The sequence below is a fragment of the Pelmatolapia mariae genome, linkage group LG10_11 (assembly GCF_036321145.2).
Source record: "Pelmatolapia mariae isolate MD_Pm_ZW linkage group LG10_11, Pm_UMD_F_2, whole genome shotgun sequence".
Taxonomy (NCBI): Eukaryota; Metazoa; Chordata; class Actinopteri; order Cichliformes; family Cichlidae; genus Pelmatolapia; species Pelmatolapia mariae.
Genome location: NC_086236.1, coordinates 30,346,094 through 30,373,452, shown reverse-complemented (window position 1 = coordinate 30,373,452; position 27,359 = coordinate 30,346,094). Strand labels below are relative to the sequence as shown.

The window sequence follows — 27,359 nt, the reverse complement described above, 5'->3', positions numbered from 1 at the left end:
TTAAAAAAATGCAGCTAGCTGGAGGCACTAGAAGATTTTTTTCATGTTTCCTTCTTCTGACAGGGAGTCATATCTCTGAGGTTCTGCAGGAGAATGAAGCTTTAAAAAAGCAGGTGGAGCTTCTGCTCCTGCAGAGCGAGCAGGAGAAGGAAGCTCTGAAGGCTGATGCTGCACAGGCCAAGCAGCAGCTGTCCAGGTACAGTCGGTCATTTTGTAGTTTTGCTTCTGTGTGCTTTTTGCTTGCTTCCAAATGGTTCTACTTGCACTTGCTGTTTAGGAAATGTTATACTTAAAGCAGTGAAGCAGACAAAATATCAAAGTTCATTTACAGTGTTGAATTTCTATCCCTCAGCCGTAAAAGGCTGATGGGGGAATATCATTGTCAATGTCTGACCTTTGTGAGTGGAAATACACAGGTGTACAACAAAGTGCAAACCACTGGTTATACTCAAGAACAAAAAGTGTATGGAGATGATGCAGATCACATCATCTGTCAGGAAAACGGTGAAGGGAATGTCACGTTGGGGATGCATGGCTGCCATTGGAACATTTGTGTTGCTGATGTGACTGCTGATGAATTCTCAAGAATATAAAGTTATACTCTCTTCAGATTCAGGCAAATACTGCAAAACTGATTGGACAGTGCTTCATAGTGCAAATAGATATTGACCCATCCTGCAAAGAAGCAGGATGTTCTTCAATAACCCAGCCAATCACCTGCTGCCCCTGGATTAAAGATATGATTTAATCTCCCAGGCTGACAGAGGAGTTTGAAGAGCAGCTATCCACTATGAAGGCAGAACACCTTAGAGTGTTGGACCACCTGCGGGCCACCCATGCACTCGAACACTCAGACTCTAAGGTTGCAGAACTGACTAATAAGCTGAGCACTCAAGAGGTAGGGCTCCCTCATCAAGCAGCCTCTGTACAACATGAGCCTGCTGTTTTAACATTCATATGTACCTGCAGATAATGATGGATCATCTAGACAAGCAGCTGAAAGAACTGCAGGGGTGCAAAGAAGCACTGAAAATATCCAGGAGGAGAGAGGATGCTCTGCAGACGCAGGTGAAAGATCGCTGTGCTGATCGAGTTCTGATGGCTCTCTATCCTGGTTCTTCCACTTTTCATTGGCAGAGTTATGATTGGACACAGATGCCTCTGAATTATGGAATGCCAGGACTGCCAAAATGAATTAATGAAATACACCATTAAATAATTAATTAAATGTGTCAATAATTAATTAAAATTGGAATTAATTAAATACATATTTATGACAATTAATTAATTAATTAATTATTGACACATTTACTTAATTATTTATTTCATATTTTAATTAATTATTGACACATTTAATTAATTATTTCATGATGTATTTATTTATTTCATTTTGGCAGTCCTGACCTATCAAACTAAGTGGGCGGGGTTAACGCTGCCACTGCATCTTCTCTAACATCTGATTGGTTACCGTGCAAAGTAAGTCAAGACAGGTCGATCCTAGATAATCGATTGCTGGTGTGGACTTGGGGCAGCCAGGTATCCCAGAATGCATTTCAAATCACAAGCAGCAATGGTGGTGGCGCTCTAAAATGTAACTTTTTAAATGCCGTTTGTCTGTCACCAACTACACTTTCAATAATGTTTTAGCCGTGAACGTAGTGGCGTACAGTTCACGTCTGCTCAGCTGGCCAATATACAACATGTTTGCAAAAGTGTTCCGATGTTTTCGGAGATGTTGCTAGCTAACATTCAGCTGACAGCGTGTACGAGCTCACAGCCCCGCTGTTCCATCTTAACTGTTTTTTACGTTAACCAGTTAGATTTGTGTGTTCCACATGTTGCAGCCGCAGATTCTCATTTTCACCGAACGGTCGTCTCTTTCCGCCTGCTCTCATGTCCTTATGTTTCTGTAACATAAATAACGAGCTGACATTTTCCTCACGACACCAGCGATCAGCTCGACAGACCCTCAGTTTACCTGCACACATCCTGCTCACCTGTCAGCTGATTAACACCTGCTGCTTATTCAGGAAACACGCCCACGTTACCTGGTGATGGTCACAGTTTAACGTGGGCAGCCGGTGCTCGATATAACACAATGTCGGCACAAGACAAGTGAATTTGTTTGGTTCCATTATAGTTTAGGAGTATCACAGATAACGCCCACTGAGCTGTGTGACTGTTCACCACTACACTGAGATAAATCGGCTATTACTGAAATACACGTGCTATATAATTAAATATGATATAAATGTGGAGGTGATAATAACATGTTTAGTTATAAAGGACACCTTTAGTCTCATTCATGAGCAGTATTAGTTTTATTCTAACATCCAGAAGTCTGCACGATTTCATAGTTTGTAACAAGCCTAAATAAATAAATGAAGGTAACAGATGTTACCTTCATTTATTTTTATTTTAGTAAACTTTGCTCATTCTAACAGACAGCTGCTGCTTAGGATACAGTTGAATAACTATTAAAAAACAGAGGATGTAATGTTTCTGGGCAGGCTGAAGTCTTTCAGTATCTACGCTGGTTCAACGCTGCTCCTCTTGGTGGAAATGCGCCTTCTCTTTTCTCCTTGTATAAAAAAAGATTTTTAATGTTAGTTTTAACTTGAAATTCACAGTTTAAATCACACATATGAACGCCAGATAAAGAAAAGCGAATGGTTCAGTCTAACGTGCTCCAGTGAGACATGTAAATTCAGTAAAACTATGCAGTTATGAAACGTAACTTTAATCTGAGCCAAACCGATTTGCTGAGTTGTAAATAAAACGGTGAAGTAAACATGACCCGACTGACAGAAGCTGAGTGAATTAAGTCCAGTGTTTAACCACTGAGAGCTAAAACTGAGCGAAGGTTTGCCGGTGACTGGATATCAGCCGCTGATAAAGTGCTCTGTAGTTTTCTAGGTGTCCATCGCTCTCCGTTTAAATCCGTCAGGTCAGTCACTCTGACGGAAACACAAACTCCAGCAGCTCTGAGCTCAGGAAAAAAAACAAATTTACTTGTCTTGTGCAGAACAATACGCCGACATTGTGTTATATCGAGCTGCAGCTGCCCACGTTAAACTGTGACCATCACCAGGTAACGTGGGCGTGTTTCCGGAATAAGCAGCAGGTGTTAAACAGCTGACAGGTGAGCAGGGTGTGTGCTAGAGCGCTGAAGATATCCTGGATATGCTGACCTCGCTCTGTGGTGTACAGGCCTCCGAGGCAGCCAAGTGGGCTTCAGTTTTCACTCATGATCAGTATTCACAATAAAAACATTAGTCGAACAGCGTAAGGTCTGTACGTGTTTCATAGTGTCTAACAAGCTTCGTACAGTAATGACGGAAACACCGACGTTATCTCTTTTAATAAAGCTATGCATTTATACACAGGTCACGCTGATTATTGAACAAAAAGCACAAAGATCAGATGTTAACTGGATTTTTTTGCTCTCTCTACTTAAACATGTTTTTCACATTAGTTATAATTCAGAATTGGCGACTGAAACTGGTAATTTAATTGATTAATTAAATATGTCATAAATATGTATTAAATTAATTAATTCCAATTAATTATTGACACATTTAATTATTTATTTAATGGTGTATTTAATTAATTCATTTTGGCAGTCCTGGCATTCCATACTGAATGACCCTGCTGAATCTGCAATACACTAGACTGTTAATACTTTCAAAGGCCTAGCTAACATTTACATGTTCCTTTTTTTAAACCAGATGTTTTAGCTAGTTATCCAGCTGATTAGCTGCTTCTCTCTCGTGTTTAGCTAACCAAACTGCTGCAGGAGCTGAAGGAAGCTAAAGAAGCTTCAAGCTCAGAGGTGAAACTCCTGTGCACCTTGGAGAGGAAGATACTGAACATGGAGCTCAGACACCAGCACAGAGAGAAGGAGCTGCAGCAGGTACCAGTGAGGGCACAACCAGCTGACAGAAACTGGAACCCAGAACCTGATGTGAACCTGTAGTGACCCCTAAGGTCAAGATTCAGGTGTTTTAAATCAGCAGTTGTGATTAACTTTGAACACAAAGGCTTGGACATCCACGGTGGGTGATCCCCTGATCTAACCACGTTCAAACAAAAGCAGTTCTGGATCCACTTTGTCAGCGTAAATGAAACTAACTTGAACTAGTGACAAACTTGTACGGAAACGTAAGCTGACCTGAATGTTATGCTATAAATGACTTCTAACGTCTCCTGGACTCTGGGAAACCCTCTGCGAATCATACAGACATCGGAGTTAAACACACTGCTGAACCTGTGGCCAAACATATATGCTGTTTGGTGGAGAAGACTGTACACTTCCCCTGATGACATTATTCACATAGAGGTCAGATGAAGTAGTTATACTGTATCAAAGACAACCTGAGGTCTTTTGTTTGTGTCCTTCAGGTGCTTAGGGGGGCGTGGCAGACGCCAGGTGATGATTTGCAGTCTGAGCTGGAGCACTGGAGATGTCTGGCTCAGGACAAGAGCAGGGAGATGGATGCTTTCCGCCTTGAGCTCGACTCCATCCTGGACATCCTGAGACATCTCCAACGACAGGGAGTGGTTCTCCCGACGCCTGAGCTCGCCATTCCACAGAGGAGTTAATACAACGTTTGAAAGCTGATACTGTGAACGCTGCACTGATTCCATGCCAGTGTGTCAGCAATAGAAGTTTTTCCTTTTTATTTAACTATTTTTATGTTTTTCATGGTAATGGTAGGATTTATTAGGATCAGTATTGCACCAAAGACCTGCAAAGACTGGCTTACCATCCCTGCCTCCACAGAGGAAACAGTAATGTAAAATAAAGAAACCTCTTGAACATTATTTTGTTGTTTTTTGACTGTTTTACATATCTAGATATGACAACAGGGCCTGCAGATAAAAGTAATATACTTAATCACAACCACAATGAATACATATTTAAATATTCTGCAGTAAAAGTTCTCCTTATGGCCCCAGTGTGAGGTGGAAGGCCAAGTCTCAGCTAACACTGGCCAGCTTGGTTAGCAGCCTGCACCCGAGCATGGCTGCTGGGTAGCACTGCGTAACATGCCAGTCAGTTTTTTTTTTTGCAGGTGTTTTTGATGGGACTGACATCAGAGTCTCAATTCTTCATCTCTTTTCCTCTGTTTCAGTGCCTTTGCAGGTCAACTACATGCCACACTTTGTGATAAGAAATCAGCTCCAGATTCAACTCATAGATCCAATTTGTCTTCATTATCAAATTTTCCATCTTCTTGGATTCTTTGCACAGTTTGGTGGTCCTAGATGAGCTGGCAATATAATGAAACCCATAGCACCTGAGAAAGGTTTTTTGTTACAGTTCATTGGTTTGTCAGATCTTACATATCTATAGCAGCAGAGTCACTGAATCATTCAAACAGAAAACTCCTCGTTCTGAAGACTTCATGTACATGCCGTTTTCCTTGTGATCACTCTTTCAGTTAAGTACAGAAAACTGCAGAGAGTAGCCATATTTAAGTCTACTATAAAATCAAGCGAGCAAATCCATTAATCATCAATTCATGCTCAAGCCATTGACGAGGAATGCTGTCAAACCTGGTCCTAGCTGATGTCACTGAGTGAAATACGGATTTGATCCCCTACAACAGTCTGTGGCAGCTGTGCGCCCATGTGGGACACAGATTACAATCAGTCAATTACAGACACTACTGATCTTAACTTGTGTTTAAAGCACGCCGCCTGTCTTCAGAGTCAGTTTCTTCCACTCCAGCTTCTCCACCACCATTGGAAAAACCAAAGAGCTGTCAAAAAATGTCAGGAACGAGGCTGTGGACCTGCACAAGGCTGGAACGAGCTACAAGACCACCAGCAAGAATACTGAAGATTGTCGTGGTCTTCCAACCTGACAGTGATTGCCAACATACTGCCAAGGCAACAAAGGAGCGGCCTAGCCAGTCTCCAGGCCTCGGTCCTCAGGAGGGAGCTGAACTTTCTTGTTGTTTAGCAGCAGCCAAGAAAACTACAGGACATGGAGTTTCTATTAAGAGGGTGGGACAAAAAAGTAAACTTAAAGCAGGGGGTGAAATTAATAACTGACAAAAATACTGGGGCCTTTACTATTAACTCCTGTAGGAGCTACTCGGCTATGAAATCCCAAATCTACGAGCTCCTGGCACTTACTGCGTTACAATCAGGAAGTTTTTGTGTCGTTAATGCCAGAAGTTCAGAGGTCTGTGTTATTGTGTCAGCGGAGCACTGGCAGCTTTTACACTTTATGCATCTCAGGACGTCTCTGACACCTGGCTGCCACTTTGTGGATGAGTTGCTGAATATTTTGTTTTGGAGAAAATACGTCAGATCACGAACACAAATTCTCAACTTTTTTCCAGCAGTTATCTACAAAGTTCTAGTTTCTCATAATTTTGCATCTCTTTGTGTTGGACCCTGACCCTCTCAGATGAAATACATTTGTGTGATACAGGATGTGCTGGCTTTAAAATGACTGACCGACAGACCCCGTGTTCATTAACACTGTTTAAAACTGGTAAACATACTGAATAATACTTCAAAAAGAAGTGGGAGAAAAAGTGCTGTTATTTAACATAAATAGCATAAAATCATGTGAGATGAGAGAAGGATTCTCTCAATTACACTGCAAAGGCATTCTTAATATAGTGTTAAACATCAGTTGCGAAAAACACCCCAAAAACCGTGCTAGATATCTCTACCTGACTGGACTACTGTGTTTGGACACACTGGATGTGGCATCGTTTAGGTTCGTATTGTAGGCAGTGACGGGTGTCCCAATTTATAAGTTCATCCAAATACAGCCTACAAATGCATCCTACATTTCCCAGGATTGGAAAGATGCACCTGCTGGATCCTTTGTTGCTTTATTATTCGTTTTGAAGCCGTTGCACGGGTTAGCACCCTCACACCTTTCTGGTCTTTTAAATTGGTACACCCCAACAAGCTCACTGGGGGTACGGCTCAAATGCTCCTGTGCCGAGGTCCAGATTAAAGCACAGAGGAGATCAGGCCTTTGCTGTAACTGCTCCTAAACTGTGGGACAAACTGCTCCTTCACATCAGGACCTCCCCAACATTGGACTCTTTTTAAACCCACTTTTGTTCCTTGGCTTTTAAATCAGAAAGAGTTTGTATGACCTTTATTTGTCTCATTTCTTACTTAAATCTTCTCATTTTATGCTTCTTTTTCTTAAATGTTATCATTTCTTCCTATGTTTTTATGTCTTTTGATTACCTTAAATGTACACCACCTTGGTCAACAGTTGCTGTTTTAAATGTGCTACATAAATAAATTTGACTTTGACAGGATCAGGGCATGCTCCTAATGAGACGACGATAGTGTCCTGGGGCATTTCCCCCCCACGTCTCGATGGTCATTGCCGAGCTCCCGGACAGTCTGAAGTGCAATCTGCTGGTGTTGGACGGACCAAAACAAAGATGGGGGCAGTTAATGGTCCCCATGCTGCAGGAACTGGCTGCATACTCGTGCCACATGAGGCCAGGCATTGTTGGGCTCAGGCCCGATATCTAATGGCAGTCAGGTGCTTAGCCTGCAGAGGTCTGTGCATCCCTCTGGAGATGCATCCTCAGACCAAACTGTTCATCTGCACGATGTTACGGCAGCATAATGTTCTCTACGGCCTGTGCAACGTCAGAACTACTTCATGGTACCAGTAGTGACACTGACCCTTGCTGCCTAAAGCAGCCCAACAATCATGTTCAATGGAAAACAATATTAGTCTGACAGTAGTGTTAATGTAGTGTTTGCTCTCTTAACACATGATGTCATCCCCTGTGTTAGAGAGCAGATTGTCAGAGTGACCTATTAGTGTGTCGCACAGCCTAAACTCAATAACAGCCTCTCATGAATAAACAACCTGATCTCCTGAATCCTGCACCTAACGGGAAGCTTATGAAGATTAGTAATCAAAATTAAGACGGTTTTGGATTAGATTAGACTGTTTTATTGTCACTGAAAACTACAATACTCAAACTATGACACAAAGTTTGGTATCTAATATGAAGTGGAAACGATATAACATTATTGTCCGGAGTAACTTACATGAATAAAAGAGAAGCCTACAGAGTAATTACAACATGTACATGGATTCACAGTATTTGCACAATGTTATTTTTGTGTGCATGGTGTGCTTGTGTGTGTGTAGGGTTTAAATTGTGACAACGGTGTTCCTGAGCTGGTTGTTTCTGGATCAGAGGTTCCTGAACCTCGTTCTTCCCAGAGGGAAGCAGGGAGCACAGACTGTGGTCTGGATGGGACGATGATGTTACCTTCTTCAGACTGTGTTTCCAGGTTATGTCTGAGATACGGGGCAGCTGAGCACCACACTCGGTGTAAATGCTTTAATTTGTCTTTACAGTGTCCACTGAGATACCCATCTGCTACAAAACAGCCAATGTTAATTCACCATCCTTATTATTAATACATTTTACACACAAGTGCTGTGAATGAATTAAAATAATCAAAGGTTAGAAATGTTTCACCTGATTTAACCTCTATGTACTGTTAACTGTAACTTTTGCATACAGCTGCAAACACAGTGTTTGTATCCACACATGTGTAAAGGAGATGTTATTTATTCTTTTCAGTATCAGTGCAGGTGTGAAGACTGTTCTGGCTTAATTGATCCGGATTTTTTTTAATAAACCTCAGAAAATCTGATTGGTGTCAATTTATTTTTCCACAAGTTCAAGATTATTTGTTCCAGCCCGAGCTACAGGCTGCCCCCTCCAAAAAATGCAAGTTTGAAGCCTTATGTTAAAAGTAGCGCAGTTTCCCTAAACAAAAACTGTGAGCTGGCATTACTGATATGACACAAATGCAGAGCTGTGGCTGTGGTGTTGCTCGCACACTAATGGAATCTGCTGGATTCATTCTTGTTGCAGCTACATAGCACATCACATTGTTCTATCTGCAGCCTGAATGTCTTTGTTGCACAATTCCAGGGTTGTGTTATCACACTGCAGGAGCAGAGGAGCCATGCTGAGGTACTTTTGGACGTGACTGTAACAGTGGATGTGCGCCCCTGACTGACTGACCCGAATGCCTGATAAGTCATGTCAGCTGACCAAGTATTGATGAAGTTTACCAACTGTAATGTAAACGATGTTTTCTAATTGTATCCACTGACCGTATTATACCCATTCAAGACATGCATGCAGCATGCAGCATGGGCTACACCCCAAATGCTAGCTAAGCCTAACTACTGGCTTAGACGTCACCCAGCTTAACAAGGTCAGGTGTTGGGAAACCAGAACAGGACAGATGAGAAGTTGCCTACATGGGTAAGGACAGAAAACATGGAACTGATGTAACATGGCTATGCCAGCTCAGAGAGGTTATATGCATAAATGTGATAACTATGAATGGGCAAAGAACCAAGAAACACCTGGTAGCTCAGTGCTATAACCTTTTGAAACTGAAGACCCAGAGACTACAGCCCAATGGGAACAATGTGCACCAACTATTGTGGGAGGAGCTAAAGGTAAATGGACTGGTTCTTATATAGCGCTTTTCTACCCTATCTGAGCACTCAAAGCGCTTTATACAACTTGTTCATTCACCCAATCACACCAGCACTTTTCTAGGCTTTCAGTGCTACCTAACATTCACACCCCGATGGATGCATTGAACAGCAACCTGGGATTAGTATCATGCCCAAGGATATTTGGCATGCAGACTGGGATCAAACCAACAACCTTCTGGTTAGTAGGTGACCCGCTCTACCACCTGAGCTACAGCCACAGGTAGGCACTGCTGAGGCCTGTATTATGTAGCAATGAGTTTGATATGATCAAAGCAAACCTTTGAATTTACCCTGAGCAACGTTTTTAAAGCCCCGGGAAAAGGCTGCTTTCCTGGCACCGTGACCAGGCGGTGGTGCCACCATACCATGCTAGGAAGCACTTGGCGTTCATTAGTTTTCTTTTTGATAGTTGGAAAAATCTCCTTCTGTTGCAACACTTTTCTTTAGCACGCAGAGATACTTCTGGGACATTTCATTGTTAGTAAACTTCTACCCTCGGGAGAAAGAGTCACAGATTTCCACAGGCCTCGGTCTCTATGTGTGGTTTCCTTTACCCTCGTAGCTGCGTGGCATAACATCCTGCAATGTGAACTCTCTGTATTATTATTTACCTTACAATATAAAGCACCTCGCAGGGATTGCTGTTGTGATTTTAACACTTTATAAATAAAACTGAATTAAAAACTAGAGGCAGGTGATGAGGTTCTGTCAAGGCAGAACTGAAGGTGCAGTGTTTATAAAAATCAGCATGTTGGACTCAGGTTGAGGTGTCACTGGCTGCTCACTCCTCAAAGCATTCAGGTGAGCAGGAATTAATAAAAATAGAAATATGCCCAGTGAGCGCAGGTTACCTCGCTGACGAGGTTAAGAGCAGCTTTAAGCTAAATGAGCTGGAGTAGGCATTAAGGCCATGTGCACACACACACACATACATGTGTGTGTGTGTGTGTGTGTGTGTGTATTTGCAAGACTTTAAGCAAACGTTTTTCACTTTGCTATCATGGTGTATCACGTGTAGAATTTTAAAGTGAAAAATGAACTGAATGTATTTTGGAATAAGGCTGGATCATGACAAATGTTGAATGAATACTTTCTGGAGCCACTGTATCTGAAACAGTACCAGTGATATTTCTATTTATTTATATGATGTTCCTCAGAGCACCTCAAACGTATCAGCATCATCAAGTTCTTGACGCATAGAAACACAATGTTCCCTTCATGTCAACCCTGGAAGGCGTGGAGCTCCTGCTCACTGAAGCCCTGATGCTTCAACAACCTAAAAGAAGAGCACACAGGAAAGGAGGTCAACACAAAGCTGAGTCAGTTCACGCTACACATGGAAAATGCTCTCAGTCTGGTGTTGTTAGGCCCGGGCAGCTGAATGTTTTACAAAGATTTCAGATCTTAAAAAAGGTGGAAAAATATCTGCCATTAATTACATCAAGTCCTTGGAAAAGAAAAGAAAAGAAAAGAATAGAGCGAGGAGCTGAGGCAGTTTGGCCTTTGAATTTATAACACATTTATTATTTAATGATCATATAAAAATCTGAGACTTTGCCAGAGTCTACGTGAACATGCTCGCTGGCTGTTTCAATGATATTTCTAGGACGTATCACATGACTGTATTGGAGCTCCTAAATGCTGTGATTGCACACCGAGTGAAACAGTGCAGTCAGTCAAACAGAACACAACATAGATCTCTGTGAGGACGGCTTTTAAATAAAACACTTTGTCAGAGCAGCAGTGCGGTTGTGTTACCTACCCGAGTGTTAGCTCTGTAAAGGCTGCAGGGCCACAGACACACACGTAGCATTTGGACCCATCAGGCCTGGCAAGCATCTCAGTAAGTATGGGCTCGTTCACCTGACCTTTCCAGCCGGTCCAGCGTTCACTGGGCTCAGAGAGGACATGCTCCACCTGAAACCTAACACACAGCAACAAACTGAAGACGAGACACGAGAGCCATTTTACATGTAAACATATCTCCACAGCCATTCATTTCAGTTGAGGTATTTTTCTGACACACCGGCTTATTGAAGCTCCAAAGGCTAAAACAAATATTGAACCAGCTATCTAAATTGGCCATAACATATTTATGACATAGACATTTAACAGGATGCAAAAATCCACTGGCCTAAACTGGTTACTACTCCTTTCCTCATCGTCTCTCTTTCTCTGTATTTTCTTTTTCTTTCTTAGACCTCGGGTTCTTTTCTACCAATGAGTCCATCCTGCTGTTTGTTCACATGCACCACCTTACAGGCTTGTTGTTAACACGACCAACAGTGTGAGGCACTGCCCAGGTGCACAGCTCCTATACCTGTCATTATTAGCAGCCACTTCATCCAGTTCAAAGCGCCAAAGGATGTCCTCTTCTCGTCGGTTAAAAAAGAGCAGCTTTGTGTTTCTGGAGACACACAAAAATGTTGTAGGTTATGAAGCAAGCAGCCAACTGAAAAACACTACAACTGTTTTCTCAAACTAATGTGAAGAGCACGGGGAGTTCACTGGTAAAACACCAGAGGTTACAGTGCACACAGGGCATCTAAGGACACAGTCTCAGATCCTCAAACAAAATATAATCAACCACCCACACATGACAGACAGATGTTGCAGCCAAACACTTGTTTTCGCATATAAAATGATCAAGTTTGTGGAAACGTATTTGTTGTTTTGTTGGATTTGCAAGAATAAATCAAAGATGGTGAGTGGGTGTGAGATACTAAAGCTGTTGCACAGCTAACCAGATCCTTCAAGCACTCCGAAGTATTGATGGGAATCAAGAACCGGTTCCCAGAAGTCTAATTCCTTGTTAGTTTGCTTGTCTATCGATCCCACAGTTCCCCTTGCACTTCATAGTGCCACAGTCTTCAGAGTGGATGGACATGACTTTTATTTCTATAAAAGGAGTGCGATGGTAAAGTGCAAACTGCATCCACAACAGCTGCATCATGCTGCTAACGCAACTTTGGAGCTTTGCAAACATGCTAATGCTAATCTAGCCAAAAACCCAGCGACGTTAAAGCTGAGTGAATGGCAACCCAAGCCCAGCAGACACACTCTAAGTTTCAACAGTTAACATAAGCACTGATGAGCAGTCAGCCTCCGTTTCTACAGTACAATCACCATGGCAACCACTTTCATCTTTGCTTTGTGGTCACACCTAAGTACTAAGAGAAAGATGACGTGTGTCCTCATTAGGACAGAGATCAGTGTTGGTGTGTGGGGCTGTAGCTTTATGTGTTTAAATGGTGATTATCAGACGTGTGTTTCAAAAACGATGTAAAAAGCAGTGAAACAAATTCCTGGAAGGTAACGTACTGCATTACTTTTAAGAAAAGTGACCAATAAGTAACTTTTTTGAGTAATGAAACCCAAAACTGATCACAACAAAGAAGAGAAATATCTCAGGTACGCACAAACATTTGACCCACAGCATGCAATGAATGAATGAGTGTAATGTCTTTGCAGGTCATCTTTTTTGTTTGCATATTTGCTTCTCTTGTTGTTTGTTTGCTCTCTCGTTGTTTGTTTGCTCTCTCGTTGTTTGTTTGCTTCTCTCGTTGTTTGTTTGCTTCTCTCGTTGTTTGTTTGCTTCTCTCGTTGTTTGTTTGCTTCTCTCGTTGTTTGTTTGCTTCTCTCGTTGTTTGTTTGCTTCTCTCGTTGTTTGTTTGCTTCTCTCGTTGTTTGTTTGCTTCTCGTTGTTTGTTTGCTCTCTCGTTGTTTGTTTGTTTCTCTCGTTGTTTGTTTGCTTCTCTCGTTGTTTGTTTGCTTCTCTCGTTGTTTGTTTGTTTCTCTCGTTGTTTGTTTGTTTCTCTCGTTGTTTGTTTGCTTCTCTCGTTGTTTGTTTGCTTCTCTCGTTGTTTGTTTGCTTCTCTCGTTGTTTGTTTGCTTCTCTCGTTGTTTGTTTGTTTCTCTCGTTGTTTGTTTGCTTCTCTCGTTGTTTGTTTGCTTCTCTCGTTGTTTGTTTGTTTCTCTCGTTGTTTGTTTGTTTCTCTCGTTGTTTGTTTGCTTCTCTCGTTGTTTGTTTGCTTCTCTCGTTGTTTGTTTGTTTCTCTCGTTGTTTGTTTGCTTCTCTCGTTGTTTGTTTGCTTCTCTCGTTGTTTGTTTGTTTCTCATGCCCTGGAGACTCCTGATACAGTTCGGGGAGGTGACCAACAACCAGATGGTTGCTCCAAGTACATGTATTTATATAAATGAATGCACTTACTGATCAGCACTGAATACAAAGGTGTCACTTATAAGCGATACTTCTGAAAGTTTGCTCCTACCCGATGGTTTCGATGTCTTCGAGGGCCGCACGGATGAGACGAGCCATGGGCGTGAAGCCTGTGCCTGCAGCTATTAAGTAGAGGTTTGTAACATCACGAAGAGGGCGGAGACTGAAGGTGCCTTCTGGACTACTTACGGCCACATGGTCACCTAGAAGAGTAAACACGTCATTATTACAACAGTTTACACAGATTAAACACCTTCATCAAATCAAAATTCAAAACATTATTTACTGTTAGATGGCGAGTTGGTCGCGTTATTGTGCCACACGTGGAAATGCACACATTGGTTTTTTCATTGTACTTTTGTTTGTTACAGGTTAAGCAGAGAGAAGTCACTGGACCTCATCCATGTTCCCAGGGAGGTGCTCCCTGAATGTGACTCACCGACACTCAGGCTGCTGAGGTGTGGGGTGAACGCTCCATCAGGGTAGACTTTGATCATGAGGTAGAGGTCTGATTCCTGTGACCAGTTCTTAGAAGCTGCTGGAAATATGTGCTCCACTGGAGTGTACGGCCTCACTACCTCCACGTCTGCATGTAGATGACAAACAGCAGTAAGATTTACAGCTGGGCCTGTCTCGGTGATGTCACACTCTCAGAAACAGTCCAAGGTCAGAGCTGTTTCTGTCTGTGATTCGCTGCCATTAAAATAATAAAAATAAGCTGAATCAGTTTGTATCAAACTAATATCAGCATTTTACTAACTGACCAGTCATCACTTATCTAGCTGTGCTCATTTTTAACTATAGTAAGGCTCAGAATGAGACTGATGGAAATACTTGCCACAAAAATGCACAGTGATGTAAAAAATCATTACATAAAAGTTAGAAATCCCATATGAATTGAATTATACACATTTGCAGCTCACTGAGTAAAATAAGTAGCGATCCCCTACAACCCAGCCACAGTTGTCTCCCACACAAAGGCTGTGCACTACATTATAATAAACCAATTAGTCAGATACTCCTGAAGTAACAACCAAAGAGCTGTGAAAGGACATCAGGACTGCAGACTTGCACTCGGGAGTGGAAAAGCACAAACCCTGAGATGTGTGCAAACCTGCTGAACATCTACTGCTGTGCTTGCCAACAAGCATCCCTCCACCAAGTGCAACGTCATGTTTTCCACTCAATGACATGAAAATCACTTTACAACTTTTATGTAATGTTCAACTGTTTTAAGACACATTAACAACAAGGATGTGAATACTCTGTATCACTGTATACTTCATGGTTGTAGATGATAATGAAGCATCCTCTCTGACACACAATATAAACTTTCTAACACTGCTCTATTTTCAGCAGGCTTCCCACACCTGCTTTCCACAGGTGTTTTTAAGCTTCCTCTAAACTGGAGCTTATACATGTGTCACCAGCTGCCTGCACGACTGCTCACCTTGGACGAGCGCTTTCAGATGGACGTGTTTCCCGACTGGCACATGCATGACAGTCCCAGCAGGGAGCTGCAGTCTGAACAGGTAAGTGTTGTGGTTCACCTCAGTCTTAGACACCAACACACAATCCCGATAGAAGAGAGCTGTAAAACAGGGAACAGCAATGTGGTCTCCTATGTATCTTTCTTTTTATCTGAGCACACAGCATGTAGGAAGCGAGTGGAACGATGTCATCCAGTGACGATGTGAACAGGCTACACAGGCACATCTGTGATGTTGTTGGAACCCACCTCGGTCCTTTTGGCGTACAAACGTATTATGGGACTCCAGAGGTTGACCGAGGCTCGCCCATTTTCCGTGAGTACCTTTGCGTATGCTAACCTGGATCTTTCCCACGGAGAAAGCAGTGTGAACTGTAGATGATAACAACTTACCAACTTAAGGACAAGAGCAAGACAGTGAATGTTAATGTACAGAATCTGTTTTCAAAGATGTTGTTCACCTGCAACATTTTCCTCAACTTCATTAGAGAGACCTGCAAAAGCACGAAAGTCGATTTTACAAACAAAATCATTTATTCATAAGCTTGAAACTCACATTACGGCTGTGTTGACAGAAGCTATGCTAAAAGCTGGAGGAACAAGAGCAATCTCTGCAGGAGAAAAACTGGGGCTTCCAGAAGTAACAGCACTTAAAAACCTCATTAGAAATTCAAGTAGTTCTGGCACCAAATCAAACCATAATCTGATTTTAGCTACATCTGGATACCACCAATTCACACCTTTATAAAGTTAAGCAAAGACCAAGACTACAACCCCAGCTTTCAGATCGTCTGCTATGATGAAATGCTTAATGACAGCAGAAAGAGAACCACCTGCTGTGACGTGTGAGGGGTGAAGAGAATAGAGAGTCAGCTATAACACATGTGGGAACTAACAAATATCTCTGTATTACTTCCATGACGGAGGAATGCTTGGGAGAAAGCTCTTGTATAGCTGTGGTCAAACGTTTACACATCATGGGCACGAAACTCAGGCTCACTTTGGGCTTTTAATGATTTCTTGGAACGGCTCTTTTCCCAAAGTGGAACGATACAAAACAAGAATTGAGCACACAAATTTAAATCCATTTTGTATTTTCTCTCATCAAAGTCAAACAGATACATACAGGCTTAAATGCTGTACATACATTCCGACTAATACTTGATTAAATATCTCTCGGTATGTTGCACCTTGAACAGTTCGTTTAAATTGGTCAGTTTTACACATATTTTCGATACAGTTGAGCTCGGGGCTTTGGGAAGGTTAATCTGCTTTATCCAAAACAACAGCTGACCAGTCTGGGATCACTGTCCTGTGCTGTTTTAACTGTCTAGCTGCTGATGTGAGGTCAAGTTGAAGAGTTCAGAGGTCGTCCTTTTTCTGCACCAGGACCACTGGCAGCAAAGCAGCCCCACAGCCCGATGCTACCACCACCACGCTTGACAGCTGATAGGCTGTTCTTGGAGTGGCAATAGCTCAGGAGGTAGAGCGGGTCATCAGCTGATCTACCGATGTGCCCATCAGAGTACGAATGCGTATCAGTGTTAGATAGAAAGAACTTAAGCACAGAAACAAGCTGCTTGTACGGGTGAATGAGGCTGTATGAAGCTCCCGCTCTCGTCAGTGTAGCTCAGTGTTTGTCTCATGTGATCAGAAAACTCTGAGTTATTGTAGTTTACTTTTCATAGATACACCTGTGCTGCCCGCCCTCACAGCAGGGCCACGTTGATGACCCCAGGAGCCTTTTACAGCTGAGGGGTAAAAATCAGACGGTGCTTTTTTTACGTAGTGTATCAAACTTCCAGCCCAGGAGCTCTTTAAGGCCTCTTAGCTTAGTGCCACACTATCTCCTTACACAAAGTCTGCTATGAGTGACAGGCAGATGATAACAACAGTTAATAAAAATGTTTCTGTGTTTACCAGATTGGACGAATACGGCTAAGAGCTTTCATTATTAATCTGTTTATATTTTATTGAACAATGTAGAGTGAAAGACTGCTGCAGCGATACAGCGTAGTATGCTGCTTAGGATCGATGCAACACAGCAATAAAATACTCACGCAAATGAATCATGTAGGACATTTTCCCCAGCAGCACCTCCAGTCGAAGAACACCTGCCTTTAGATCGACAGTGGTACAGCCTGAGCTGGGTATCTGACACATACAGATCGTACAGTTACTGTGTGCACAGCTGGTACTGGTTGTACTGGTACATCACAGGTGGAGCGATTACCTTTCTTCTGGTATAAACAACCAGATGAACAGTCCCATCAGTCTGGAACCAATCGTACCTGCAGCAGCAACAGGAAGAAGATGATATTGTCACTTGAGAGCTTCCTTATCAGATGTATCAGATGTGTTCTTTAGGTGTTTACTGTCCTTCATACCGAGGGCGAGAGTCTTTGTCTGGAAGAGGAGCCACTGAAGTCGGTGAAGCGAGGCCAGTCACAGGTGGGGGAGGGATGATTGCTATGGCAACAGACGAAACCATGTTTGATGCAGCAAAAACTTTTAGTTGGAATAATAACAACACATCATACTAAACATGAACATTCACGGCAGGGCTCGATTCTCTGAGCTCATTTATGTGTATTTATTACAGATGTGCCGATAAACTGGTCACAGCTGCAAACATGTTTATTTTTTTGAACACAACTATGGCAGCACCAGGATGTAGAGTCACAGCAGTTTCTACATGTATACTTGTGAAAAGCCCCCCCCTACCCCCACCCCCAGGACTGAAGTGTAACAGCTTCATAGATTTAGTTAAAGGTTGTGTTTTTCTGTAGAGAGTGTAGATGGATGTAAATCACTGTGTGTACCTCTAACAGCTGTGGCGGCCTTGGTGCTCATCCTGCCCACCAAGCACTCTTTCAGCATAGACTCATAGTTGACCCAGCGATGGACCTGCGCACAAACACACATATACACTCATCCAAGTCAGTCTCACCCCAACCAATCACAGCAGATGGCCCCGCCCCTCCCTGAGCCTGGTTCTGTCGGAGGTTTCTTCCTGTTAAAAGGGAGTTTTTCTTTCCCACTGTCGCCAAAGTGCTTGTTCATAGGGGGTCATATGATTGTTGGGTTTTTGTCTGTATTTATCAATGTAGTGTCGACCTTACAATATAAAGCACCTTGAGGCGACTGTTGTTGTGATTTGGCGCTGTATAAATAAAGCTGAATTGAAGCTTTGAGCTTACAAATCTATATCATACTGCAAACAAAAGTCCTGCTGCAGTCTTGCCAGAGTTATTTTCACCTCTGCTCAGCTTTGCCTGTTAACGAGGCCCCACTTTCACACATAAAGCCAACAAGAGAGTAGTTTTAATTGACTGTGAGACTGATAAAGAACTATGTCACAGTCTGACGCTAAAATCTAAACTAAACACATCGGCATGACTAAACAAACAAATCCTGCCTAGAATAAAGAGTGGACATGTGAAGTCAACTCTGTAACTGATTTATTGGTGGACTCCAGTGATGAGCCTACAGTCGCTTCATGTGCACACTGGTAAACCAATTAAACGTTTAGCACTTATCATAAATCTGCAGATGCATTCCAGACTTTTTACTGTATCTTAAACCTGAAAATATGTCAATGACAAACATGGAAAAAAGTATTTTAGTGTCACTTTACTCCCTATACAATACACTGCATTTACTTTTTTCTTCCATACCTGGTCAAAGAGTTCAGTTCCATCTACTCCTGCTGCCTTCATCAGCTCCTCTTCTCCACCAGGGTGGTAGTCCATGTAGGCGCTCACGTTATACACCATACCTGTCAAAAACATCCACACAAAGTTTTATGTGTATTAACTTATGTTTGTCCTCTGCAGACAGATACAGATAAAAACAGGAGCATAAAACGATTATTCAATATTATCATATTTTTAATTAATTATATTTTTAAAATTACACAGAATACACCCCAGCAGAAAACCCAGTAAAGGTCCCACATCGTGAGCATGCACACACTCTACTGAGAAATCAGCTGTGTTAGCAATGTCTAACCGAGAAGCAGCAGAGTCTGACTCAGCTCCTCACACAGAGCTGTGCAGACCTCGTCCTCAAAGGCTGCAGCACTTCTGCTTTACCTTAAATGAAACCAAACTTCAAACTAGGGCCGGGCCATATTTATCAAATACACTCGATGTATCACGAGTTTTTCCACGTGCGATGCATAAATGGCTTTATCATAACCATTGAGTATACGTTGCCATGGCAATATTAAGCTGTCTGCATGTAATTCACTGAGTTTGTTTTCTCCCACACGCTGCAAACGCATCACCAATTCCCCCCTCCCAACCTGACACACTGCACTCAGCATGCGTGTTTATTTACTACAACATGGGGAAAAACATGGTGACGGCGGGAGTTTGAGACGAGCGAGGGAATGAGACTCGCTGTCGTTTGGATTTCACCAGTCGGTGGTTTTTGTAGTCGCTGTCTACACTTTTGTTTAGACAGTTTTTGTTTAAGCACAAAGGAGCACCTTTTTAATTTCAGTTGTTTTGTCTGATGAAATATTGCTCGATGTCCTTTTCTGTTCCCGTGACCTTCTGTTAAAGGTCAGTGTTGTTGACCACAGAAAGAGACGAACAGCATCGTCACTGTGAAAAACCTCTGTTAACCCTCATCATGTCCTCCCGATTCCCACACACCTGTGGTCCTCACGGGACCCCATTTCATTTGAGTGTTTTTTTAAAGTATTAAGTATAAATTGCCAATCAATTCAGTGTTACAGCTTAGTTTGACTTAAGACCAACACATGACCACAAAATTTACCCAACATTTTACATTTTTGGGCCACCAGACCTTGTTTACATAAAGTATGCTCTGTTTTTGAGCAAAAATAAAATGTTTAGATTATTTTGACTGTCTGACTAACTACAGAGTGCTGTATGTTGAACTTTAGTGAGAAAGTTTTTTTGAACCAATTATAAATTTTAAATGGCAGCACATAATCACACCTGTGGTCCTCAGGGGTCAAAAATGTCGCCTTCTGGTTTGATTGATACTTAATTAATATGAGGTGGATTTACCCCTCACTTTTAATTTAAACTTAATTCAAACATTTTGACACTATTTCTTTATTCCATTTCAAATTTATGTCTGATAAAGCCTCATTTATACGAAACGTTTCTTTATTTTCGGGTAAAAAAATAAATTAAATGATCAGTTATTGTGATTATCGTTTCACAACCAGAGTCAGTTGCTTTAACAGATGATCACAGACGGGTTTATGTCAAAGTTTATTTAGGAAGCTGTTTTTGAACAACTTCAAGTTTTTTACTGGCAGCAAATAATCACATCTGTTGTCCTCTGGGCTCAAAAATGACCCAGTTTGCTTTGACTGTTTATAAAGCAATAAGTATAAAATATCATCCATCTCTGTGTTTCAAGGTTTTATTCATCTTTATTCCAACTCATTACATGTGATTTTTCTATATTTTGGCATGGTAGGACACCAGGGCATGGGTCTGAGTGAAGGCAAACTTTCATGAGGACAAAGGTGTGTCCATATTTGACACAAGTGCAGGAGGAAGCTCAGGTTTATTCCTCTGTACTGGTCCCATCATGGACAGCTTTCTTTTCTGCAGTTGCAGGCCAAGGGTCATATTCAGTAAACAAGTTGTTACAGGTGATTGTTTTCTTTTGGAAACCTGCAATGTTGGGGACAACTCGCGTGTCCTGACTGCAGGCCAGGCGGTTTGCCATCGTACACTAGCATGTTCCATGTACAGCTGGACCTGGCATCACATACTGCCCATGTTTTTATCTCATAGTTCCCTGGTTTACTTTGGATGTTCTGTTGGAATGGACAGAGTCCTCTGAAGGGGACTAGGCGCTCATACAGTCACATCAGTACCTGGATCTTACATCACAGCAGGAGAAACACCCACTTGTTGCATACACCTCAATAATTGTGTGATGAACGACGATCATCTATTGTGTCTTTATCATGAAATGATAATCATCTATGATTAATCTTGTGTCACCTTTAAAACTTCTCTACCAGACTCAGGATGTCATAAACTGGCCGTAGCGACTTTACTGGATGCACAACAGTAAGAATCAACACACCCACATGTGCCTACAGCTGCATTCGGTCCATTTTTCTTCCTCTCTCGTTGTCCCTCCTTGTTTGTCATTGAGTTGGCTGTAGAGCAGGTCATCTGCTATTTGGATGGTTGTTGGTTCAATCTCTGTGTGCTCTAGTCTGGAGTTCTTACCAAGGTGTCCTTGGGCAAGTTACTGAACCCCAACTTGGTCTCTGATGCATCCATTGGCATGTGAACGTTAAAAAGCAGAATACAAGCAGAATACATGGTGTATAATGCTTTCAGTGCTCGAGTAGAAAAGCCACTGAAGGAGTATGGGACCTGGCATATGTGCTTGGACTGTGGTAGACTGTCTTTCTCTGTGATGCACGAGAGAGTCATGCATCGTCTGTCACTGGGAAGGATAGAAGACCAGATCAATGTTTCCTCACATTACTGCAAATATTCCTCTCTCTCAGCTGACTCCTCTTTCTTGCTTGATCTTCATCATAATTGAAATGGAAGATGTGTAGTCCTCTGACACATCTTCTATTTCAGTTTCACATTCTGAAAATTCAAGAAACTTCAAGAAGCCCAGTCACTTTCTTTCCAAGCTCCTCAGACTACCATGTCCTGGATGCCTGAGAACCTACCTGAACATAGTTCAGATTCTTCATCACTTTGCTTCACTTCATAGCCTTCTTCCACTTCTGCAGGTGGGTCATGTGCTTTTTCAGAGAAAGGGTAGCATGTGATCTAAATATTTGCAATATTTTCTTTATCTTCTAACCCTGGATCTTCCTGAACATTAATTCTTCCTCCTCATTACACCAGAGGACAATATATGCATTGTTCTACCGGTCTTTCCTTTGCACAACATGGTAAAAAAATTAGCTCACAAGCCTCTAGTGCACTGGAGGGGAACTTTCTGTGTATGTATTATTGTAGGGTCGACCTTACAACATGAAGCACCTTGATGCGACTGTTGTAGTGATTTGGCGCTGTATAAATACAGTTGACTTGAATGTAGAGCACCTGCCTCCTCATTGTGCTGCCTGTTGTTGTTGTTGTTGTGACCTTTGCTTGACCCCACACATCAGTGATCCAAGATCAAAGATGTTTGAAAGCAGTATGGTGTGAAAATACGGCCCTTTGCAACACTTTGGGGTCATTTTTGTCCCCGAGGACCACAGGTGTTATACAATCCAATAAAAACCCCATAAATAAATCAAATTACTTAAAACTTATTCCAATCATGCACAGCATAGTAATGAATAACTTCTGTTATTTTCAGACCATTTGATGAATAAAAAACACATTTTTGAGAGCAAAAGATTTCTTTAGAGCACAAAAATGTCCCAAGGACAACAAAAGGGTTAAAATAAAACATTTCAATTCATTCAGATTTTTTGTATTCAAAGTAGAAAAACATACTGAACGGTGGATTTGAATGAGTACAGCTGTGCGATGTTGGGCCGTGTATGATTGAGAATCACATTTGTTTTTGGAGGTTATTCAGACATATTGTGATATATATCGTGTATCGTGATACAGCCAAAAAACATCGTGATATTAGATTTTCCTCATATCGCCCAGCCCTGCTTCAAACCAGCGGTATAACAGTGACATGGTCGATCATCTGTGAGGACATATGAGACTGACACTGATATGGGTTATGTTATATGTGTTAGCGGGCCTGTACGGTCAAAGCAAACAGTATTATTGTCAGTAAATAAAATTCTGCTGTAGGTAAATCAGAAGGACCTGCTCACTGAAGTAAACTCAATAAAGCCGACACCATTTAGTATTTTGTTTTCTTTAGATGCACTTTGTGGTTCATGGTGTTCGTTGAATTTTGAAAACTGAGCAAAATCTATTACACATTACACTTTGCTACTTTACCAATCCATGAAGGGAAACGGTTTTTAACAGTTACCTGGGGAAACCACAGAAAAATGACAAATTAAAAGTGACACAAACTCCACGTTGTGTCATGAGCCTATCAACACAGATGGCCTTATCAAAAGGACAAACTTCACAAAGAGAAGTGCCATGAAGTTTTCTCCAAGAATAAAGGCCCCTGCAGACTCACCTCGTATGCAGGTCCAGCAGTCCTCTCTCCTGTTGTGTTTCCGCAGTTCTTCCTCAGTAACTTCAATGAGGCGCCCCCTGAGTCCAGTAAGATCTTTTCCACTCTTGGCAAACCGAATCCAGTCCATGAGACTGTGGCCCGGCTTCAATGCCACCTTTAAGGGCAGAGTCATGAAAAACGTTAGGAACAAATATTAGACAGCAGAGCTCTCTGGAGCATTGTGGAAACTCAATTTTGCTAATATACCAGATGTTAATGGTGTGACATCCAAAACTCTAAACGAATAAATACCACTCTCTAATGCAAAACATAAATCATAAACTGGCCATACTAGCAGCCAGCCTTGTTACTTCACATACACAACACCTGATGCATCCCACGAAGCGAGGTCTGACATTATTTTACGTTTACTTATTTAGCTGAATATTTGTTTCCGCCACTGAAAAAACAACAAACAAAAAACATTTTCACTTTGATTAAATTAGGTATGAACTCGTTGTTGGATTCGACATTTTCAGATAACAACGTGAAATCTTGATTTATATGTGGCAAAAAGTGTTCAGTTGTTTTCATGAGCGGAAACAACGACACAATTGTCTCCAGTTTACTCGGTTATTTCCACTGTGAGCTTATTTTATGTGCCAAGTTGAACTCACTGACTTATTTGCCAGAAGAGAAGCTTTGATTTATTAGAATAATAAAGAGAAATGTAAAAAAGTCAATTGCGCAATAAATATTTTGGAGGATAATTAATAAATGGTTAGAAAAGTAAAGAAGGGAGAAAGCGCATTAACACAATAAAGTGTGTAACGGGCGTGTGCGGGTTTCACGGGTGTTTGGGGGATCCAGAAAGTGAGTTACCTTGTTCCTCCCGGACTGGCCGGACGGAGAGACCCGCTGCTGGGAGCTCGGTGCCGGAAAGGACTGGGTCGGGACGTTTAACATGTTGTGAACGGTTCGGAAGCAGCCCCACTTTCGTACAAACCCTGTTTAACCAGCGGCAGTTTAACACAGTCACACACAAACATCAGATATCACAGTGCTGTCATAGTGTCGGCGGTGCTAGCTCCCTGCTTCTCATGACACATCTCAGCAGTGTTGCTAGGCTAAGCTAGGCTAACAGGTCAACGTACTTTAGAGGTAAATCTAGAGATCGAGATTTCGACTGAAGTTAATGTTTGCGAGTTGAAAGAAATATTTAATAATCAAATTCAGTAGTTCTCCTTATCCAGGATGTAAGTGCGAACTACCGCCTGGCTTAAGCTTCCGTAAATAAATAAGACTACATTTGTCGCACAGTCTGACGACAAAGTCAAGACGTGAAGTCATCATTTTGCGACGTCGCTGCTTCGCGACCAAACAAGGTTAACGTGAGCAGATTATCTTTCCGTTTTCTTACGATAAAAATATGAATTTAAGAAAATTCTCGATTATGATCCACCAGATCCTTCCGTGTCTTAGAGCTGAGATAGTCATACGTTTGTGGACTTGCCCAGTTGTTTAGCTTCTTTCTAGACTTCAAATCAGCTAAAGCCTCTTTCCAGACCGAAGCTCCTGAAGTGCAAATTCATTGATGCTGTTCATACTTTTAAATAAATTCATTTCAGCTCAGTTTTATTTTTACAATACCAAATCACAGCAAGAGTTTCCTCCAGGAGGTTTATATTGTATGACAAAGATTTTACAATAACACAGAGAAAACCCCAACATTCAGACTACACGCAGTTGGCAATAGTGGGAAGGAAAAACTCCCTTTTAACAGGAAGAACCTTCCAAACAGGCTCAGTGAGGGGCAGCAATATGCCCCAACTGTAAACACTGTAAAGTGAGTTTCATCTTTAATTAATTATTTATGTTTTGTTGCTTTCATTCTGTATTATGTGTGTATTTTTTCTAAATCTATAGTTTATTCTTCAATTCAGCTGCCAGTACACTAATCAATGCGACTTGCCAGATGTTTCCAACACAACTCTTTCATATGAACACGCTTGTATCAGTAAACCCCAGGTTAACTTAGCAGGCTGATAACCAGCATCATGCAACCACTTATCCTGACTGTCAGTGTTAGGGGAAGTGCTTCCAGGTCATGAAAAGATACTCTGGATATGTTGAACTTGCTTCATAGTACAGAAGGCTCAGAGTGAACTCTAGAGTTACCCAGATAAGCCCAAACCCTGCCTTGTAGTACAGGTCTCAGGGTTTCCTCGGGGTGCTGCAGTTAAGACATTTACAAACAACATCAGCAAAACATTGGTGACACTGTGTGATCTCTTTGGTAGGGTGTCACTACAGAGCAAGAGGAGCTGCATCAAAAACAACACTGATTACACCATTCAGAAAAACTCACAACAATTCAAAGTTAGCTTGAATAGAGTCGGGTTAGTTACACTGACATGAAAACACACCTGAAATTAAACTGCTGAAAAAAGTGACAACAGATGAACTATTTCCTCCCTCACTCCCGCCGTCATCTTCCTCCTCCTCCTCGTCTGAATCTGTCTGGTTGTCAGCTGGCATTGTGGAAACGTGGCATGTTACACAGCGTTTTTATCTTCATTTCAATGTTACTACTGTGCACTCTGGAGGGTTTGCTTTTCAAAGGCTAATCTGCTAAGAGGATTAATGGACAAGAGTACCCAACCTTCACAATAAAAGCCTGTATGTGCCTAGTCAAGACCCACTGACAAGTATTTCTGTTAGTCGGTAGAGAGCAATAACGTTAATGATGGCCAGGCTTCATGAAGTGTATTATTGAATATTTCAGTGAACTCAAACTGTCTGGTAAAATGTAGTCTAAAGCTATAATATGTGTTCTTGGTTCATTACTTACTTGGACTTGTGTTATTTTTGTGTTATTTTATATTTTTCTTGCTTTGCTGCTGGGTTTGCAGTAATACCCCAGCATGTGGAACTTTAGTGGGCATCGCTACAAGTTGTTCTATGTTCCTCCCTGCAGGTGGCAGCAGAGGTCAGCAGTAATGACTGAATGGTTTACATCAGTCTCTGTGGATGTTATTTTGTTGCATGCATGGAATATCAACACAGAGTTAGAGCTCAGTTATGTCAGATTGGAGTGGACATGTGCTAGGATTTGAAGGTGTCATGTTTGTTGCCTCTCCTTGTTCATGTTTCAGTCCTTTTTCTTTAAGTTCTCCCTCTGCTTGAATCTTGTGCAAAGTGTGTGTATTTTCTGTTAGTCCCAACTGTACTATATTTAAATGAGACTTTTGCTTATGTGCATGTCACGTAACAAATAGTAACTATAACTTTCCTTTCTACCTCCTTTTTTGTCAGTCCTTCTATGTGTCCCTGCCTCCTATCAGATCCAGCTGAAGGCCAGATAATTACAATTTCAAAACCATTTGCCAGATCATTACCAGCTAATCCCATGTTTGGTCTGATGAGTCACGCGCCTCATTTGCCACGGTGCACGCAGCTTGGGGCCCTTTCACAAACACTGGCCAAGGACCACCAGCCTGCCCTTGGGGGCCACCACACTGCTTGGGTTGGGCTTGGATGGTGGGTTGTTCCTCCACGACAATCAGGGATCCATTACAGAGGAAATTAAGGGACAGAGTGTGAAGTGTAAATCTAGATAAGATTTTTAAAGATTATTTGACCTCGTGTTTGTGTGCAGACTAAAGCGATGCACTTAAGCAATCATTCAGTGAGGATAAAAGTCCCATTCATTTTTGCTCTGTCCCTTTGCATACTCTCTGTTCATATATCTTTCAGCATTCTGCACTATAAATTAATGATGTAATCAGTCCCACATATAAATCTCATAGGGTCCCTCCTGTACCTGCTACTTGTCTAGAACATGTGCTACCAGCCATATTGGTTAACGATTAACAGGAAGTTGGTCTAATGCAGATAATGAAGGAGACCTCCATAGTGTTGGTTTGAATAAGTTCAAATAAAAATTTATGCAAGCTGTGTGCGAATTGGGAAACGTAAAAATATCAGTGAGAAATCATTTT

At 41.8% G+C, this 27,359-nt stretch overlaps 2 protein-coding genes across 8 annotated transcripts in view; one reads left to right on the top strand and one right to left on the bottom strand.

Moving 5' to 3' along the window:
• The window catches only part of cep162 (centrosomal protein 162), a 68,040-nt gene extending 63,216 nt beyond the window's left edge, over positions 1-4,824 (top strand). For 5 of the 7 annotated variants that reach the window (XM_063484997.1, XM_063484995.1, XM_063484999.2 and 2 more), the window contains 5 exons: positions 64-196; positions 757-898; positions 970-1,068; positions 3,779-3,913; positions 4,402-4,824. In XM_063484997.1, coding sequence (XP_063341067.1) covers positions 64-196; positions 757-898; positions 970-1,068; positions 3,779-3,913; positions 4,402-4,602 — 710 coding nt within the window. In that variant the 3' untranslated portion in view covers positions 4,603-4,824. Of the gene's footprint in view, positions 1-63; positions 197-756; positions 899-969; positions 1,069-3,778; positions 3,914-4,401 lie in introns of those variants that run through there. The other 2 variants (XM_063485000.1, XR_010094964.1) reach the window with 2 other exon arrangements.
• Positions 4,825-10,647: 5,823 nt separating this feature from the next.
• Positions 10,648-25,980, bottom strand: LOC134635854 (cytochrome b5 reductase 4). The gene is made up of 16 exons (XM_063485451.1): positions 25,785-25,980; positions 24,241-24,365; positions 23,380-23,533; positions 18,924-19,024; positions 18,069-18,153; positions 17,634-17,715; positions 17,480-17,537; positions 17,307-17,400; positions 15,708-15,740; positions 15,496-15,618; positions 15,208-15,348; positions 14,197-14,343; positions 13,810-13,960; positions 11,859-11,945; positions 11,301-11,462; positions 10,648-10,814 (listed from the first exon to the last, which is right to left on the bottom strand). The coding sequence occupies exons 1-16, from the start codon at positions 25,894-25,896 to the stop codon at positions 10,760-10,762; spliced, it is 1,710 nt and encodes a 569-aa protein (XP_063341521.1). The 5' UTR covers positions 25,897-25,980; the 3' UTR covers positions 10,648-10,759.
• Positions 25,981-27,359: the final 1,379 nt, after the last annotated feature.

What these genes read in the sequence shown, in the direction of transcription:
- LOC134635854 (XM_063485451.1), bottom strand. Translation starts at nt 25,896, where the DNA reads ATGCCAGCTGACAACCAGACAGATTCAGACGAGGAGGAGGAGGAAGAT. An exon ending in GAACTGAACTCTTTGACCAG is followed by an intron (nt 18,154 to 18,923) that starts GTATGGAAGAAA and finishes GTTTGTGCGCAG; the next exon opens with GTCCATCGCTGGGTCAACTA. An exon ending in GGCCGCCACAGCTGTTAGAG is followed by an intron (nt 17,716 to 18,068) that starts GTACACACAGTG and finishes CTGTTGCCATAG; the next exon opens with CAATCATCCCTCCCCCACCT.